Here is a 20,073-nt window from a genome sequence, read left to right on the forward strand (position 1 = left end):
TTAATAACTGTACAGTACTCTGTTTATAGCAACCATTGTCCATATGTTAAATTGTGTATGTTTCTGTCCTGTGTACTGTTTGTTTGTATATGTGTCTTTCTGGCTGCTGTTACAACCAAATTTCCCCTTGTGGGACAATTAAAGGATTATTCTATTCTATTCTATTCTGTTCTATTCTATTCTATTCTATTCTTGTTTGACGATTTTGAAACATGTAAGTAAACTGTAAAACCTAATATTGTGCTTAATTAAAAACATTAAGTAGACTGAACTCAGTTTTTGTCAGCTTGTTAGAATTCAGTTTAAGTTACCAGCAGCTTTTGTTAAAAAAAAAAAAGCTGATTAATAACTCTAACTTTATTTGAATTGGCTTAAATTAGGAAAATTTAAGCTGGAAATTTTGCTTTTCAGTGGTGCAATGTAACTAAGTTAATTTACTCTGTGCTGTACTTAAGTAGGTTACATCTCACAGGCAGCTTACTTTACTTGAGTGTCTGGCCTTTTATGCCTCTCTCTATTGCTGCCTCTCTATGGATATTTTATATTTTACTTCATTATCTGACAGTTTATACTACTGTTGGAATTTTGTATGTAAAACATACAAATAAGTCACCCAACTAAAATAATTAATTATTAATTAGTTCATATATTTTTGATCGTTTTTTCTTGTTGACCTTTTTTTTTTTTTGTAGTTTGTTATGTTTTTGTTTCTAGATAAAAAAACAAAGAAGTAGATTGAGAGAGTGTATCTCAGGTCAATACAAATGCCCTCATAATTAAAAAAAAAACAAACATATGAAATGGTCATTTTATTTTTGTTTTAATGGTCATTTTATTTTGCGTGATTGGTGGTGCCTGTTTTGTGGTGGTAATCCCAGAAGGGAGCCATCAAGCTGAAGGAGGAGTCCTATTGGGCTTGGTCAGCCATCAAGTGGTGGTCTCCAGCTGGCAATGGAGCAGTTCACAGCTGAGTGTGAAGTGCCGGGAATGAGAAGGCCTGGACTGAGAAACAAACTATCCTTAGAACTATTACAATATACCAAGCTTCTGTGTTTAAATGCAAAACAAATATGTTGTTTGAGCTACAGACTGCACTTATGGCTGAACAATAAATACATTTTATATTTATTAATGTTACTTGCAGTACAAAGTTATGGGAAGCCTAAGTTTAGTTTCAGAATAATTATATCTGAGACCTTGTTTTATTGTAAGGTTATTCAAGTTTAAAATTGTGTAAAAATAAATATAACATTTCAATTTGATAATATTTAAATAACTCAAGCTACAATGGTTGCAGTATACTTGTTTGTTGTTCAGCAGAATGGTGTCCAGCATGTTGGCTGAAATACTGTTTTTGCATTTAAAAATAAAAGTTGGGCTGATTTTAATTGCATTACAAGAAGTGTTTTTAATTATGCTTACATACAACAACACTTAATATGAACACCGTATAAGAAATTTCTTAAGCTCCAGGATGATAAAACATAATTTGTTTAGTTTAGTTTAGTTACACTCAATTTTTATGAAAGCAAAATTTAAAGTTCTCACAAATTGTGATTTAATTTAGTTGATTTTTGTCAGTGGATAAATATTTAGTATTGCTCACTCAGAAAACTCAAGTTATACAGGAGAGGTGGAGGAAGATCTCAGCCTGGGTGTTTATTGTCTTATGTAGTCTGGAAGATGAGTGGATGGTGGGGTGGGTGCAGTTTTCTCTGTGGTGGGGTTGGGTGGACTGTCCACTGCCCACTGGGCCCCGGTCTGGATGGGCCTGGGCCCCCTTTCCCTGGCGGAGTATGGGGGTGCCTACTGGGGTCAGCGGGGGAGCTGGCCCCAGGGAGGGGTCACTTGCCCCTCCCTTCCTTCCCTCCCCATCTCCAGCTGCCTCCCCCTTCCCGCTCCACCACATCCACCCACACATGCAGGACCTTGGAGTAGGGGTATGTCACCAGGGTGCAGAGGAGGCTCCCCCCCCCCCCCCCCCCCCCCCGTCCCCTTCTGGCTGCCTCTGCCTCAATTTTATCCCACAACTTAGACATTCACATTACTCACACTCTCATTACACATACATATAGGATCTTGGGGGTGGGCACGATGCACGGAGTCCAAAGTACCATCAGGGTGTACACCCCACCCATGGCGTCGTTGCCCACCTCTCAAAGTTAAATACACGTAGACATTGAGGGCTAGCAGGAGGGAGCGCTTACCTGCTGCTCTCTGGCAGGTAGCTCCATGCCCTCCTGGGTTTTAAATGCACCTTAGAACACACATGCATCAACACTACAATGAGCGGGTGGAGGGAGGTTTGGAGTCTTCTCTCACCCCCATTCTCTGCGGCCTGCTGGAGCGGGGGGGGGGGGGGGGGGGGGGGGCTAGGAGGAGGAGTTGGCCGTCCGACTGCGGTCTGGAGTGTGGGGCCTCCCTGCTGCTGCGGAGTCGGGGCAGTCTGCCTCCCCCCACCGCAGGGAAAAGGGTAACACCACCTGGGTCTGGGTGCAGTTCCCCCCTCCAGGGGCAAGGGTACCTAGACCCGGTTTGTAGAGTACGCTTGGGGAGTGTGATCGTGTGTACAACGTCTCTTTATGTCTGTCTCCACGTTGGTTGAGTGTGGAGTAAGTGCATATGAGAGCATGAGGGTGGGAATGGATGTTTGTATATGTGTGTGCCTGTATTTCTGTGTCTATATGTCAGGTTGGGTGTCAGGCGCCACCTCTCTGGGGACATCTCAGGCCCTCCAAGGTTTGGAGGCCTATCTCCCCCTACCACCACTTCCCCTGCCAGTGGCGGACTCCCTCAGACATCGGTGCGTTGGTGGTTCTTTGTGTCCGGGGATGGGCGTCCAGGTACACACCGGCTCACTCCTTGGCGGCCGCTTATCGGGGCCTGGAGCCTGGGGCTCGCTCGGGCCACTTCGGAGGTGGGGTGCCCCCGGCCTCTCAGCCTGGGGCTCGGTCACTCAGGCACAGCTGGCTGCCGGCGGAGCTCACGGGCGCGTCACTGCAACTCCCCCTGGCTTCTGCTCCGCGGCTGCTGAGTGAGCCCTCATCTGGGACTCTCCTCAGCTCTTTCTGGGACAGTGGCGCAGCTGCCCCTCTGTTGGTCTTCCTTGGTCTCTTGTGTTCTGGGGGCCTCTGGATGTCTGGAGTTTTGATCTCCTCCATACCTACTTCATGCCCTGGAGGACGGGCTGTGGCCCCCCCACACCCTCAGGCAGATCATTACATGAAGGAACCTTTTAAAAAAAACCAAAAAAACAAGCGCGTCCATGCTCACAGGTGTACACACGGGTGATCACACCCACAAACTACACCCTTTTTGGCTCCTACCTCAAAGCACACTGTGTTCTGTTGATCTTATGTGCTGCACAATAATGTTTAATATTTAGTATTTACTGTCATATTCCCATATATCATTGTGATGCTGTTTATTCTATTACTCTTGTTCTCTTCTGCTTGTTTTCTTTTTTCTTTCTCAGCAGGTGATCCAGGTGATTGATATATGCATTTTTTTTTCTCTGCCCGTTCTGTTGGTTTTTGTCTTTTGCCCTTCTCCCCCGTCCCTCTTCTCAGCTGTTTCTCTTTCCCTCTTTCTTTCTCCCCTTCTTTCCCCCAGTCAAGTCTGTCCCGTATTCAGTAAGTGAAAATAAAATAAACAATAAAAGGTGAATCAAATGGACCATTACGGCAAGGCTGGGATGGTCAGTTTGGTAAAGTAAATCCGTTGGGCATCTTCCTTTGCCTTTAGACAACAATTCTGATGGCAAAAGAGCCAAACGGGACAGGCCAAAAAAAAAGAAAAAAAGAAAAAAAAGAAAACTCAAGTTATTTTTAGTACTGTGTACCCACAATGAACAAGTTGTCCTGCCTTAGTTATCTTAAGTAAGCTTTACTACTTTTTTTTTTTAAGTTCTGGAAACGAATTTGATTTTATGGTGTATTAAAAAAAATAAGCACAAAAAAAATCAGGAAAGGAACAAATTATTTATTTATTTATGTAACAGCGCATCATTTAAGTAAAATTCCAAAGACTCTATTTTGATGTTGTGTTTAACTGAAGCTTCTTGTCAGAGTGAGAAGACCCATAAGCACACTGATGATGTGAAAAATATTGAGAAATATTTGAGCAGGAAGTATTTCACTTCTTAATGAATGAAAACATGAAAAGTGACACCATAAATTGAGTAAATCTTAAGATTTAACGTGCAGCAACAATTTCTGCCCAAAACTGCAATGACCCTCACCGTCCACAGAGAGGCATCCTCGAACTATCTGGTGTGACACCAGACCAGCGTTGCCTTCCCTGGGACCATGAAAAATACCCCGCAAGCCTCTTGGATCAGAACAACAGCTGGCATGCATGTGTGTTACAAGTTCCCCTTTAATCCTTCATCTCTTTATCCCTTTATCTTTCCCTTCTCTCCAGGGAGGAGGGGATTGAAGAAAACATTGCAGCGTGACTCAAGCAAACTATATGACTGTAATGTAATGTTACTCTGCTTTGGAAACACTAATCTTATGAGGACAAGCAAAATGCCGGCGATTATAACAAGTATAAATTATTCTGACAGGTGTCGTTCCACTATTATGTCACACTGAAACTTTATTTAGTATTTCCTCTGTGCCCACTCCCCCAAGAGGAGAGGATTGTTACTTTGTTTTAAAAGAAAGACCTGGACTCAGCCTGAGGAGGGGCTTTTGAAGAGGAGGAATCAAACAAACTAACACCGAAGCTCTCACGAGATGCTCTTTTGAAAGTCTGTGCTGTCACTTTCTGGATGTAAATAACATTCATCACTGTGGTTTCTTGTCTGACAAATGAACTCTCAGATCTGTTTCTGTTCATTTTATGTCTAGTTATTTATTTATTACTAAAAAAAACCGTTTTTTTTCTGAGTAGGTATTTGTTTGTAGGCTCAACCCTGCAACATTGTGTACGTATCAGGTCCTTTTGTCACAATCACTTGAATTAATAATTTATCATCATGCTAAAATTGCCTTTTGTATTAGTCTGTATAAGTTTGTTTTGTTGGCCTCTTTTGAGCTCCTGGCTATTCAGTAAATGCAGTTGCTTCCATTTATTTATTCATTCCTGTTTTGCCGATGAGTGAGGAGATGGCAAACCAGTTTCTTTGAAAACTGTACTTGTAATACATTGCTTATCGGCTGCTCAGTACCTGACTATTACTTTGCCACAAGACAAACTGACTAAAAGATACTGCATCAACTCAAGACTAACTGAAGTGATTCATTTTTTAGGCACTTTCATTTTATTATGAACTAGAGCGAGGTTAGAGAGAGAGAAAGAGACACAACGATTCACACTCACATTGACATCTATGGCCAATTTAGCATCATCAGTTAACTTGGCATGCTTGCTAACAGGTCTTTGGACTGTGGGAGAAACGCACAGAGGGAGAACATGCAAACAGATTAAAAAAAAAAACCCATCTCTGTTAGCTGGAGTCTCAAACACAGGACCTTCTTGTCGTGAGAAGACTGTGTTACTGAGATAAACCCATCAAATATTGCTCCAGTTGTCTCAGAGGTGAGAGGTTTTTCCTCTTTGTTTAGACTGTATCAGAGTCGCTTTGCATGGTTTTGCATACTCAATCTTGGTGAAACACCTCATTTTCATCCGCTGCCTGAAACAAGCAGCTTTAGCTTGTCGTTAAACTAACCTTATTTTGTCTGGCTGCCACAACAGTCCCGTGCCCATATTAAGACATCACTGTGACATCACAGAGATTCAGCAATAGAAAAAAATGTCATAACCCAAACCTTTAGTGCAACCTTTGGCTCATGTAGAAACATTTAGCCATGTTTAATATGAACTTTTATCAGTGAAACAGGAAATAAGGACAAAATGTCGTACCCATAGATGAAAAAATAAAATAATAAGGAAACACAAACATACCAAGTTGTAACAGGATTCTTTTATTTCAAAATGCATATAAGAAAGTCAGGCTGTGTTGTGAGGTGACTGTGCACTATTTCTGTTTCTGAAGCCTGACATAAATGATTTGGTTAAGATGATGTGATTACCATCATTATCATACTTATCAAACCCCAGTGGATAAGGGCAGTGACATCCTGAAAGAGACTGCTTTCATTAGCATGGAAATGTGTCATTGCAGGATGAAGGTGACGCTGGACTATTTGTACTAATTTGCACTCACCCATTCCTCTGGGAGACAAGAAGACTAACCCGTGCCAGAAAAGATCCCAACCAGAGCATAACTCCAGCACTGCAGGAGTTATAATAAGCACAGAACATCCCTTAAAGAACATGGAACCTGGACAAATGGGGCCCACTTTGTGTATATATATCTATCTACTGTATATTATGTAATGTGCCAGTAAAGCAAAGCTGAAAGTTTGTGTGAAACATCATCAGCAACAAAGTGGGCAATCTGTTTGCATTTTGTACATGCATGCCTTACACACAGTATTTGTGAATGAAACTGAATGCATCTTGGCATCAAAATGAGAGCAGTAAGAGTTTTGTTGGTGGAGTGGGCAAGTTGGTTGTCACAGCAGAGGCCAAAGAGCCTTGTGGTACATGCACAAACATGCAGCCCGTCGGTGATGACCAGCTGAACACAAGCAGTGGTGTTAGTAACCTGAGAAGGGACTGGCCCGTTGTGATAGCAGCCAGTGTTTGTGTTACATAATGCACAGCCAACAATCCAGTGGCAAGAATATGTCTGTAGTATGTAGTACCAGGGGAAATCTATCTGAGCAGACCGAAAGAGGAGGAGGGTGTTGAAGCTATGGGAGCTGGAGGAAAGGCCTGACCTACAGCTGGTGTTAAGTAGGAAATAAAGCTGGCATTTAGATCAAGTGCAGAATTAAGTTTTATGTTTTTCTTTTAAAGCAAGGTCTCAGATCTTCTTAATATGAGTCTGATGATTAATATGTGCTTGAAAAGAGAGTAAGTCAGATAGCATTGTGTAACAAGAAGAGGAATTATGATGACCAATGAAAACCTTCATTTATGGATGTGATGATTATATTTTAGTCGATTTTAATTTTGATCAATTTTAAATGCCTCCATCAGAAAGTGGCAGATATCAAGGATAAGGAAGAGAGAACATCAATATTTAAAAATAAAATGCTCTGTAACTATATGCTGTAATCCCAGTAAGATTCAGGGATCATGGATACAGCTTGTTGGCCTATTCCAATCATTCCAGCATACCTGTTGATTAAAAGAGGAATCCTATACTGTGTGTGGATTTCACTGACTCAGACAGGCTGAGAGGGTGAGAAAGAGACATGGAAGGAAAACGAGGGGGTACAAGGTGAATGACAGCTGAGGAGAGGGGAGGCAGGAGAGCGATGGGTTAATGTGGTCAGGCTGACTGACAGATTGGAAGAGGTGGGATATTAGCAGTGCTGTGCAGTAGAGAGGGGCACACGGGGAGTAGGAGGTTTGAAATGCCTTGTAGCTGGTTCGTGCGTATTTGCCAGCATAACAGGCCAGAGGCGGAGAGAGCGGGAGTCTTGGCACAAGAGTAGGAAAAGAGAGGGAGGGAGTTAAGCATGTGTCTCATGGGGAGAAACACACAGCCAATATCCTGGTCTCCAGTAAACATCTATAAGCCTCCTTTATAAAGTCAGCTGTGCTACTGCATGGAACAAGGGAGCCAAGGCAAAAATATCCACTTTGATTATCAGTCTAGCTGCAAACATTCAGTAGATCTTCAGCCTGAACAGCAGCTCCCTAACAGGAGCCTGTCAAGTTTTCAAAGTCTCTTTGATTAGATGCTGAAAAGAGCAGAGAAAACTGAGTAGAGATCATCCAACTGAGCAGAAAATGACAGTAAGTATTGCACATTATTCCTGTCCATCCAAACCTTTACATTTAGTTTTCAGATACATATTTGTGACTTTAATCAAACTCATAATGTCAACATGTGAGTGCAGGAAAAACTACTGTCAAGAAAACAGTAATATCGTGCAGACCGTTTGCAGGTTTTCTGTAATGCCTTAATGATTTGCCTCTAGCTGATGGGATGGCATGCAGACGTTGCATGAATACACTGATGACTTTTTACTACAGCATTTCTCTTTGGCTTCAGACTGTATCATTAAGTGGTGTTTTCAACTCCCGATGCTTGACACTTCTAATGGACTTCAAATTAGTTAGTGATGAGCTACATTAAGACATTATAACACTTACTGCTTTGTGCCAAAGAGCTTTTAATTAATAATCACCTTAGTGACTTAGGACATGGCAAGTATCAGCATACAACCAGTGTCTTAGATGCTTCTGTGTGATTAATGTGTAGGAGTCACTCAGCTAAACTGTGACCTAGATAAAATAAATGATAGTCATTTTCACTTAAGCACGCGTGGAATGAGGAGCACCAAAAGAATCTGACAATGCGATAACTTCAACTCGTGTTAACAGCTCCTGGAACGAAATCCCACTGAGGCTTAAACTCGTGGAAATGTGCTTAAAAACATTTCAACATTTTGCTTTCATGCATGTGGAAGCTGTCTGAAATGTCATGTTTGATCCTCCTTGTGATATAAAATGTTTTAGTTGCTGCAGAGCAGAGTCTGTTGTTGCACCTGCAGCATTAATCTGTGCAGTATCAGTCCTCAAACGGGCCATCATTAGTCTGTTTAAAATACAGCTCATCTGCACAACGTCGTGCTCGCAGGCTGGTCAAAACCTGTTTTTTTCCAGTATTGGCTGCACATCAAGTCTATCAGTTTCCTTAAAAATGACTCAAAGCTGAAATTAATCAATTTTCCAACCATTTGGAATGATTGTAAGTGATTGGAAATGTTTTTCTGTAACAGTAATCAGGCTTCTTATATTAATTCAAACCAGAAATATTGATTGGTACCAGCACAGCAAATACTACTAGGTGTTTGCAGGGACGTCACAGTTACACAACATGTGGAAGGTCAAGAATAAAAATATGTTATCCTTCTGGAGTCTCTTTATCTTTTGCGTTAAGCTCTTGTCTTAGTTGTTCACACCCGTCCTGGTGTTATGGGCTATGTGGTGGCGGATCTACTTCAAAGTAAATCATCATGCGTGAGACTTCATGAAGCAACGAATAACAATAGGGATGAACACTAAATCACGCTGCCAAATGTTCTGATAGTCCTGATAAGACATCCTGATGTCTGGAGTGTCTATATACCCCAACATGTTCCAGTATTTTCTGCCAAATGTTTGCTGGGATGGCACAAACATCTTAAACTTAAATAGTAAGCCAATAAACTTGCATAGAATTAAAAAAAAAAAAAGATTTTTACTATTGCAGCTAATGTGATGTGTGAGGTTTGAAGTCCCGAGGTCTTGTCATGCCCGAGGTTCAGGTAACGCATCTGAACGTGCTCCCTCAGATTCAGACTTCATTCTCTGAAGTTATCTATCAATAACATCAACACATGCTGCTCAAGCTGCGGCTCTTATTTCATCAATTTGGATTTATGTGTGTGTGCTTTCATATGTTCCCAGGCTGCAGCAGCTCAGGAACTCGACGAGCTATGTTTCCTCTCGGCGCAATCCATGCCCAATCTGAAAGTTTCTGAACACTTTCGGATGGTGAAGCTCCTGGGAGAAGGATCCTATGGGAAAGTCATGCTGGCTGTGCACAGAAAGAGAGGTTAGTGCAAGACTCAGTTCAGTGGGAGCTTCTTTAACTAAACATTTTTCCATTTTTTTTAAACTCGCTGCCTATCTGAAGTATTTGCAAAAGTGTCCCTGAGCACCTCAGACTCAGTTTTCCTTCTAGTAAAGAAACCACATGTTTTTTGTGGGGTCAGCTCTGCAGTAACGTGAGAACAGATCCTTCTTTATTCTGTTGCTCTAATGAAGAGCTTTCTTACATTCTCTCGGATAAAGTTGCTGCAACTGGGGTGTAGACGTGAAATATGGTCTCCCCAAAGGGGAAGTTATATTTGTTCACAGTGATGGACAACACTCACATGCCACAGGTGGTGAGATTATTTATAAGGGAATTTTAAAGCTAATTAGATCTCATCTTGGTTTACTCTCATCAGGAACTCCTATGGCTCTGAAGTTCTTCCCTCGTCAGTCTACCTCGCTCACCTCTTTCCTGCGTGAATACAATCTGTCCCTATCTTACTGCACCCATCCGTCTCTGACACGAGCCCTGGGCATCTTCTTCTCCACGCCATCCTACTATGTGTTTGCCCAGCAAGCCGGTCTATACGGTGACCTCTACAGTGTTATAGTGTCCGAGGTCAGTTTGGCTGACGTGTGGCATGAAAGAAACTATATGCACGCCCTACTAATACAACAGAAAACATATACAGCAGCAAAACTTAATACAAATGTTATACAAGCTGATATGTTTTTGCTTCATAAACCCCAGAATCCCAATATTCCAGTCATTTTATCCAAAGAACTAAAAAGCTATTACAGCTATTACAGCCTACACAGTTTATTACTTTCAATAGAATCACAGTATTGTTGTTTAAGTGTTCCTGCTGTAGTCTCCAAATATTATTGTATAATATAACTGCATGTCCTCACTCACATCACCTACCCTGAATTCAGTTTCTTCTCCTTCTTAGACTATGACATATCAGCTAAAAAACACTGCAGTATTCGATACTTTAACAAAAACCCTGAAGGTGAACAGTGACCAGGTGTGATGAATCACTGCAGGAGTCTATAGCTAAACCTTAACATTCATCTCAGCCACACAAACTGCATCACATCACAAGATGTGCAGCAGCATGCACAGTGTTTAACTGTATTCATGAAGATTGGCATATTATTCCACAAATTTTCCTTTACTCTTTTGGGAGTTTGTACTTGTTGAGCGCTCATTTCTAAAAGTTTAAACATAAGACATGCTTGATAACAGCTTCCAGCTCACCTACTTCCCTGTTTGTGTCTCTGCCAATAACACAATGAAGTGCTGATAAGAATAAGAACAGCCCGCTCTCACTCAGTGAAGAGAGAGTACATGAAGTTAAACAGGGATTTCCAAATGCGTCACCAACCAGTTAAGATTTTGTTGTCTTAGTGCCAGTAACACAGTCCTCCTATCAGACTCCACTTGGCCTAATTGTCTTATAAAATATTATATAAAAAATAATAATAACTGTCTGATATTGGGCCACCACTCAATCATACTGTCTGTCTGTTTCAGGCAGGGGTGAATGAGGACTGCGTGCAGAGGGTGATGTCCCAGCTGAGCGGTGCAGTTACACACCTCCACTCTCTGGGCTTTGTCCACCGTGACATCAAACCTGAGAACATCTTCCTCTGTGACAGCTCCTGTCGCTGGGTCAAACTCGGGGACTTTGGCCTCGCCCGAGCCATCGGCACCACCGTTCGAGCTGTCTGGTACGAGTCGCCTTTCTGCACGCCTGAGGTGGAACCTGCCAAGGAGGCCGAGAAGGAGATGGAGAGAAGGCGGACTGAAGGAACTGAAGAAGAGGTAGAAGACATCTGGATATCAGTAGAGCCCTGCATTGACAGCTGGGCTCTTGGTGTGCTCGTCTACTGCCTGCTAACTGGCTGCTTCCCCTGGGAGGAGAGCACTCACGATGATCGTGGCTACCGAAAATATAAGGAGTGGTTTGACCGTGAGGCCAAACGTGACGAGAAAATGCGAGATGGCGAGTGGAGGGGTGAGGAGGACGCTGATGATTACATTATTATGGAGAGAAAACAAAGAGACAATCCTCCTCCTTCACAGTTTGAGGGCCTCAGCCCATTAGTGATGACTCTGTTGAAGGAGCTACTCCACCCTGAGCCCAAACACAGAGGGACTCCAGAGGAGATCCTGAGCTATCTGGGAGGGCCGTGGCTGATGGAGACAGAGAGAGAGGAGAAGAGGAAAGCAGAGGAGGCGGAGAAGGAAGCCAGAAAAATGAGGGAGAGAGGGGGGGTAGAAGAAGAGCTTCTCAGGGAAGGAAGGGGGGAGAGATAAACTTTGTCTTTATGAAACTGTTTAAGCGTTTTCATATTTTTATAAGTACCCTTAATACTCAAAGTGCAACTTCATTGTACATATTTCTGTTTGTGAACGTTTGTAAATATGTGTGTTTGTGTGAAAATAATACAAGAAAAGTGTGATGTCTGAACAAAAAGCTGTATTATAATGCTATTAAAGACTTGTGTTGGAATGTTGGTTTATGCAAAATAAATCAGTGGTGTTGCATGTGTTATATAAGTAGCAAGTCAGGCTGACAATAAAGAGGATTTGCAGATGATGATGGTTCAGATAAAAGCTACATTTGAAGACACTACAAAGCACCCTAGACTTTATTCTGTTTAGACAGCATTGCATACAGCACGTAGACAAGCACATCTATGGAAATTGTGACATCTTGGATGTGGTGTTGAAGCAACAGGTGCAGCAGAACAGCAGGAGCACATCTAAAATTGGACTAACAATACAGTCTGACAGCGATACCAGCATGATCTTCTTTCGTGCTGGAGTGATGAAAATCACAGGCATGGCACCTATACTAGGAGAGAAAAGGATTTTAGGGCTAAAATGACCCCTTCATGCTGTTCTCAGTGATGCCCACTGTAGGTGATGTACTGACAATGAAACACACCTCATGGGAAATCTGCAAGTGGCTAGTTGGCCTCAGTATGGATTCAGGAGAGAGCTGTCCTGTATCTGTCAGAGAGAATAATTACTCGTTGAAAGATCACCTGCAAGCCTGCATACAGAACCCTCCGAAATGGATTTCACGGAATTGCTGATGGCGCCTTTGTTCACATTTGCCGTCACTCAGTCATGCTGTGATGTTAACTGTCCAGTAGTATGTAAGAAAAAACACGACGCAGTCCTCACCCTGCTAGATATTAAATGGTGCAAGGACTATTTAATGTGGAGCAAATGTACCATTTGGACTGGATCCCTGCTGGTAGCGAGCTGCTAATGCGCTGTGCGTGAGTGTGTGCATGCTGGTGGGGCCTGCGCTAACCCCTGCTAAGGACCACTCCAGATGGATTTATAAATAGACTTCTGGGCCATCTATTTACAAACCATGCAAATCATCACCTCCCTCTGACTATCTGCACTTCACAGCCTTCCAAACGCAAAAGTCAGGCTGCCTTGGCGCCCACAGGCCTGTAGCAGCACAATCTGATGGAACACTTTGACCCATCTTGCCCATTTACCCTCATCTCGTTTTATCTCTGGCCCTTGTGCAGATTACTTTTCCCTTTCTTCTGCCGTGCCACTTGGACCTGGTCTTTCCCTTTCATCTTTGCAATTACAGTCAGATCTGTTTTCTTCACACTTGACGGCTGTCATTCCCTCACTCTACTTACTTCTTTTTTCGGATCACGGCCGCGTATCAGCTGTGTCACACAATACCAAATGTTTACGTGAAAACATTTGTTATCTCCTTTAGCAATGGTGGTTTGGGATTTACTGGTTTCTGGGAACCAAAGCTCATGTGACACTCAGATTGGGCGTTAAAGGAGGACCTCAGCCTGACAAATGGAAACACATGGTGCAGACTGCTGAGACAATCGAGTGCCAACACAAAGATGCTGATCGAGGTGCAAATCTATTGGAGGTTCAGAAGGACAGATAGCGGGGATGATGAAAACAGGAGAAACAAGGACAGCTACACATGTGGACTACTGCTGAATTGCTGAACCAAGCTGGAGATGCAGCTTAGTTTATTTTAACTCACGTATGTACTTCCAAGTCACATGTCATGACAGACCTTTGAACATTTGTCAAGTTGAAAGACACACTCCCACGTCCAGAAACCAAAGAAGCTAGTATTTAGATGTCAGCGCCATTGAGATTGCGTGTTACCAATATTGCATGAAGCACACTTTAGCTGGAAAGTTTAAACTCTGTAAAGGTCTACATCATCACATTCGCTGCCTTCAAGCTACCTGCTTATTTTTCATCCTTTACATTATACAGCGTTTGCCTTCTTTCTGACTCTGAGAGGACATGCATTAGTGTTTTTAAAAGTGCATTTTTTTACAAAGGTGAGACAGAGGGCACAGAGAAAACCAGCCTGAAAACTCCACACTATGTAACAGATATTTAGACAGATATCTGATGAAGGTTTTCACCTGTCACCAGAATGAGGTCTGCAAAAATGCACGGCGATATAAGAGCCAGATTAATTGACCAAATTAAATGTTCATATAGCCAAATGAACGAAATGTACCCCAACTTGGAAGCCAAACCCTCTGCCCATCATGGCCTAATATTTCCACTGCAACTTTTTCTCCCACCTGGCAGCATCTTACAACAGGACTGGCAGAGGTGATTCTGGCTGACTGGGAGAACCTGAGATTATCAGTTTTGAACAGCGAGAAGCATCAATGAGCCACACTGGATCTAGTTTAGAAAACGAAGTGCTTAAGTGTGCTGCGCTGCTGGTTTTCGTGCACAGGAAACACAGCAGTACTAGAAAAAAACAAAAATCTATCAGCTGGTTGAAATCCAGAGACTGTAAGTGAGACGAAGAGCGAAGGCGAAGCATGTTGGGGTGAAAGAGAGGAGAGAGGGTATGTATTGCATTGCCGGCATGCCTCATGCAATGCCATACAACTAATAAACAACTAGAGTTTTTATCATGTGTTTACAGTCAGGCATGTTTTGCCTTAACCATTGCTGGTCCTTCTTGCTCAGCACCTGACCCCTTTAATCCTCTTTTTTGTCTTCATTTTAGCTTTACTTTGTAGCTCCTGCTACAGAAGTGTAGACCGAGGGGCAGTTGGATACGTTCGCAGGACTGATCGTGCTTATTGGCTCCTCTCCTCGTCTCTTTTGCTTACACTGCATCTATCTGTCAAGCTGTCATCATCCTCACCCTGTCGACCTTGTTAGGGGCATCCCGCAGGCTCAACCTGGAGTCCGTGTAGCCCCAATATGTCAAGGGAGATGATGAGTGTGTCCCTATTGAGCTGACTTGGCCCACCACATGGTGAGAGCCAGTAAGACTTTGTAGCTTCAAGAGTATGCGTAGCAATATTTATATTGGTCAACTTCGTAGAAGCCAAAGAAGAGTCAAGTTTCACCAAAGCTGCTATAAAGGTCACAATGAAAGAAAGCTTTCAACACAATGAGACAAAGGGTCTGGAACAGTGGCCTTCATCTACACGGATAAGACAACTCTGAATGATAGCTTAGGTATGTAATGAACTGTAGTCCACAGATGACAAGTTTATATACAGTAATAAAAAATGTCCACTCCCTGTCTAACTTGTGGTCTTCCAAGCAATTGTGATGCATCTCTTTGTTTCGAAAGAGAACAAACAGCGAGCTGCGTGAGGTGATGACAGAGTGTAAGTACTTTGGGCTTATCGGGGATGAGAAACCATCTTTGGAGCTACATGTTGTTATTTTCTTGAGAGCATTCATGATTAATTCTTACCTGTGTAATCTGTAAATACAGACAAGGTCGATCGCCTTTAACTTCAGGCAATAAATTAAATAAAGGTCATAACATGATCCATTTCTCATATAACTTTAATTAAGTTAATTGTTTTCTACATCTTGCTAGTATTGGGTTGGAACTCCTTTTGCAAGCAGAACTGCCTCAATGAAGACAGTTTGAAATGATCTGAGCTTTGTGACATTCTGTGATGTGGTCATAAAGGCATGGAGATGATCAACAACAACAACAACAACAACAACACTCAGTTAGGCTGTGCTTGCGCTTGGTACTAAGGAACCCACAGTGTACCAAGAAAATATTTCCAACACTATTAATACCATTGATATAAGACAGGAGGGATTCATGCCTTCATGTTGTTTATCATAATCATGATCATTAATATGCAAATTGTCACGATGATTGATCATTCACCATTGATCAATGGCCACGAGAGCATCCTTACCTGAATGATTGAGCATGCGTCAAGACGATTGTCTGTTAATGGGAGGCACCACTTTCTTATGTGCATTGCTCCATCTGCTGGCTGTACCAAGTATTGCAAAAGTCAGATTTGGAGCTCATTCTTGACTGTTAATTTGTGAAATAACTACAAACATATGCCAGGAAATAAATGGCTCATGTTTACAGCCTTCTCATTTGTCACAGGAATACAAGAGGAAATATTAAATTAAAGCTTTTTCTATCTCTTTTATCTTTGTGTGTGCTTTTTCAAGCAAATACAAAGAAAATGAGTTGTTGAGCATGTCTGTAACTCCTGTGCTCAATCTACCTTTATTCAGAGAAGCATAACTGCTGATGTATGCTGATGAAACAGTGAAACACGGGGAAGTAAAAATATATAAAGATGCACTACTGTGCAAAGGTTCAGGTAGCTTTAGTTCTTATCCATCACATGGAGGCCCCCTGAACTTACTCTGCATCCTAACAGTCATAAAGACCCACCTTTAGATTTGAGAATAATACAGTCCAGTAGACTGTTTACCTTTACAAAGTAAAGTGAGTATAGCGTGTTATCACAGCAATATAATTGGATACTAACCATCAGATATGACGACAAAGGCAGAAGATTTTATCAAATCGAGACATGAAAATAGCGAAAAGCATGAAAAGTGCCAGGGGAAGGAGGACAGGGGGAAGAGGAGAGGGAGGAGGAAGCAGAGGAGGAGAAGGAGGGTGCAGGAGAGGGAAGGAGGGGAAAAGAAGAGAAGACAAAAGATTCATAAAACTAAAGCAGTTGTGGACGACAGCAAAAGTTGTGAGTACAAGTTATGTTTCTTTTTCCACCTGATTTGTACACATTCTGTAGGAATTACACAGAAGAACATCTGCAGACTCAGGATAACTCACAGCCAAAGACATTAACTGGGTGATACATCCTTCTGATTAGATGTAAACACAAGTTAGGAGGAGAATGCCTGACTAGTTAACTAACTTAGTCAAAAAGGCTTTGTAGACGAGTGAAGGGTTGATTGCATGCGAAGTTCAGCAGACATAAAGAGTGAAAAAACTCTCACAAACGAGCCAACAGAGACAAACAAGCAGCTAAAGCAGAAAAATGCAGTGTTTTCAACTGAGTGATTGCAAATGTGTGACTCTGGGATGTATCGCTGCTGAAAGGACAAGATGTGGAAAAAAAAAAACCACCATCGAGTTCAGATTGGCTGGCGATGATTGTACAGTTGGAAAGCGGCGATATGTTCTCTGAAAATAAAGCTGGGAAAGAATGTGAGAGCGTAACAGAGGAGGGGTGGAGGGGTTTCTCAAATAGGCCACACACAAAAAACACATTCTTTTGCGAGAACTCACATCTTGGACTCCAAAGTTACTGTGACACATCAGGAGAGGAATGGTGCAGGGCGGGAGATGAGAGAGGGAAGGGGGGGGGGGGGGGGGGGAGAAAGGAGGAAGGAAATCAAGCATCACTTATCTGTTTACAAGGAGTCCAATAAATACTAGAATAAATAAATGTAGGAAAAATGACATCAGAGGCTCTTGTGCGACACTGTGCTACACATTTGTGTTTTCAGCTGATGCAAAACTCTAAGGAAAACATTACCCTGAGCTGAAATGTTGTTAGCATTTATGTAACGGGATTAAAGGAAACATAAACAGTTAAGGAATTAGAAAAAAAAATCATAGTGAGGATATTGAGCAGTTCCACTCTGTGAAATCATCCCGACTCTTTTCCTCTTCGGTTTCCTGCAGCTCGTAAAGTTCACCCCTTACAAGCTGAAGGAATGGGCAGCCTCCCAGTGGTCCTGCTCCTCTGCAGTTTCCAGGGTAACGTTACCAAACAGGACACACAAATCAACTTGTTTAATTATGGTTGAGTCGCTGTGTGTTTGCTTTTATGCTGCAAACCTCTCCCCTCATGCGGTTTCTGTTCCACAGCACTCACGGTTATAGCCCAAACTCAGCCAACTGGTAAAGCCCTTTTACTTTTGATAATGATGACAGACGTCTGCTACTCTTTGAGTTTTTCTCATTTATTCTTTTTCTTTTCTTTCCTCACTTCTAGAAGCACCTGGGAACGCCATACCAACCGGTGAGTATCTCCACTTTTAGGACTTTTGTGATTTACACAATATCAACATGACATGTGTCTCCGCTGTTATCACTCTGCAGAATGTAGGGAGGAGACGTATCCTTGCACCAGGATGTACTCAGTTCACAAGCCCATCAAGAGATGTATTGGTAGTCTTTGTCTCTACAGGTGATCTGCAAATCCTCTACAACACACTTTTAATTAGTCTTTTTTCCAGAAAAAGGACTTACTTATTTTTAAAAACTGAGCAGTAAAGGTCTTACTTTTTCTTCAGTGTTTTAACGACAGGTGGTGAAAGAAAACAAGGAAATGGTCTTGAGCAACAGTTCTCCAGGCTTTTCTTTGGACATTTTGGCTGTTTTTCACACATTTTCAGTCCAGTCCTCGCACCTGATCATTTTTAGAGGACTTTTATTTTTTGGTTGTTAAGCCACTTAACGCCGACCCATGAGTCATTCAATCATAAAAAGGCACCTGACTCAAGGGATGAACCACTATTGTGTCTAAACATAACAGACAGCTCAGCAAAGCAGCTTTAAATTGCATCTTTAGTCACTTTGTTACCAGCAGCCTGTCACGAAAACACATAATTTGTTGCCATTTCTGTAATTTAATCTATGCCAAAGATAACATCGTTTGACGGGCATAAAATAGTATTTTTGCACCGACAGGGTGATTCCCAAAGAGGTATTCCCTGAAAATGACAGCTTCATCTTTGCATCAGTACAAGTAGTAAAGAGCTTTGAATGTCCTTCAAGAAGCCTGGAAAACTACTACTGAAGACTACTTAAATGATATGTTAACAGACACAGCTAGAAGTATAAAGTACTACAAATAGCGTCCTTAATTATTAGTACAATATTTGTGTAACAGTATTGAGCTCACAAGACTTTCATTACTGAACACAGTTACCCTGTCAGCCTGTATCAGTATATCCATCCTCATAATGTTCATGTTTTACCCCGGTGCTCTCGCAGCCTCCCTCGTGTTTATGTGATCAACAAAGAGATCTGTGTGAGGACAGTGTGCCGTGAGGATGAGTATCTGAAAGGTGAATTAGTCTTAATGTATACACAGGTGACAAATTAAAGGAAAAGACAACACTGGAGCAGCTTCATTGCTCCTTGGCAGTGATTCTCTAAAACAAATAACCAAAAAAATATAATTTGTTCCCTCAGTTGATGATGCCAAAGAGTGCAGTTTAACAAGTTGGTACATTCATCAGCTTGATTTTGAGGGTAAAAACCAAATAAATCGCCAATAATAATAATAATAATAATATATTTGCTGATGCTGTAACGCTCACTTTTATTTTATTAAAATTAAACTTGGATCTTTTGTTTAATAGATGAAGAATGATAAAAATAACAGCAGGTATGAACCACACCACAGCAGGTCAGAGCCACAGGATCCCTCCACTGCAGGGCTCAGGTTTCGCCTTTCATTTGTCACCTGTCTGTATAAAGGAACAGTGATCTTACAGTCCATGAAAATATGCATACAAATAAATAACCATTTTTTCCCCTTTCTTTACATTACAGCTGAATTATGCAGAGAGTTGTCTGGGTGGCCCAGACGTATCCAGAGGTCATCCAATAGCAAACGTTGTCGCAATCGTCGTGGCAACCCCCAAACCTGGGCAAACAAAGCCTGATCTTGCCTAGAATGGGCCCGTGACCACCGGGTGACGATGGTGCGACCAATGGGCGTCGTCATCGAAAACAGCCAATAAAAACACCATAAATCCGCTGCGCCACACCTGAGGGTCTCTTTCCTTTTCTTTCACGCGAGCACACACACACACACACACACACACACACACACGTGTGCTGAGTCATATCTACATATGTTTATGTATTCGTCCTTTTACTGTGTGAGTATTTCATTTCGTCCGTGTGTATTGGACACAGGTCATGTCTTCCATGGTTTACGATCCATTTGAGGTACTGCAGTAATGGGCCTATAGGAGCACTGAGTCACTTAATCGTATAAGAAACAAAGTAAAACAAAGACCCACTCTGTTGTGGATTGTAAGGTACACACTGACCGTTCAGTATTATGTGCACTATTGTAACCAATAAAATATAATGGAAGTTGTTCACGAGATTATTTATTTTTTTACTACTCAATTTAAAG

At 42.0% G+C, this 20,073-nt stretch overlaps 2 protein-coding genes and 1 long non-coding RNA gene across 3 annotated transcripts; 2 read left to right on the plus strand and 1 right to left on the minus strand.

Moving 5' to 3' along the window:
• The first annotated feature begins 7,503 nt into the window (after window positions 1-7,503).
• Window positions 7,504-12,149, plus strand: sbk3 (SH3 domain binding kinase family, member 3). The gene is made up of 4 exons (XM_082552237.1): window positions 7,504-7,821; window positions 9,481-9,628; window positions 10,026-10,228; window positions 11,147-12,149. The coding sequence occupies exons 1-4, from the start codon at window positions 7,816-7,818 to the stop codon at window positions 11,930-11,932; spliced, it is 1,143 nt and encodes a 380-aa protein (XP_082408363.1). The 5' UTR covers window positions 7,504-7,815; the 3' UTR covers window positions 11,933-12,149.
• A 298-nt stretch (window positions 12,150-12,447) lies between these two features.
• Window positions 12,448-15,869, minus strand: LOC309717710. The gene is made up of 3 exons (XR_014279796.1): window positions 15,835-15,869; window positions 12,567-12,631; window positions 12,448-12,473 (listed from the first exon to the last, which is right to left on the minus strand). It is a non-coding gene; the product is annotated as an uncharacterized lncRNA (long non-coding RNA).
• A 555-nt stretch (window positions 15,870-16,424) lies between these two features.
• On the plus strand, window positions 16,425-20,034 carry mfap5 (microfibril associated protein 5). Its single transcript, XM_082553128.1, has 7 exons — window positions 16,425-16,647; window positions 17,598-17,672; window positions 17,784-17,816; window positions 17,911-17,937; window positions 18,018-18,105; window positions 18,915-18,988; window positions 19,479-20,034. Exons 1-7 carry the CDS (start codon window positions 16,440-16,442, stop codon window positions 19,589-19,591), a joined length of 618 nt encoding a protein of 205 aa, XP_082409254.1. The 5' UTR covers window positions 16,425-16,439; the 3' UTR covers window positions 19,592-20,034.
• The last annotated feature ends 39 nt before the right edge of the window (window positions 20,035-20,073 follow it).

The sequence above is a fragment of the Aulonocara stuartgranti genome, assembly GCF_965226115.1.
Source record: "Aulonocara stuartgranti genome assembly, chromosome: 11".
NCBI classification, from domain to species: Eukaryota; Metazoa; Chordata; class Actinopteri; order Cichliformes; family Cichlidae; genus Aulonocara; species Aulonocara stuartgranti.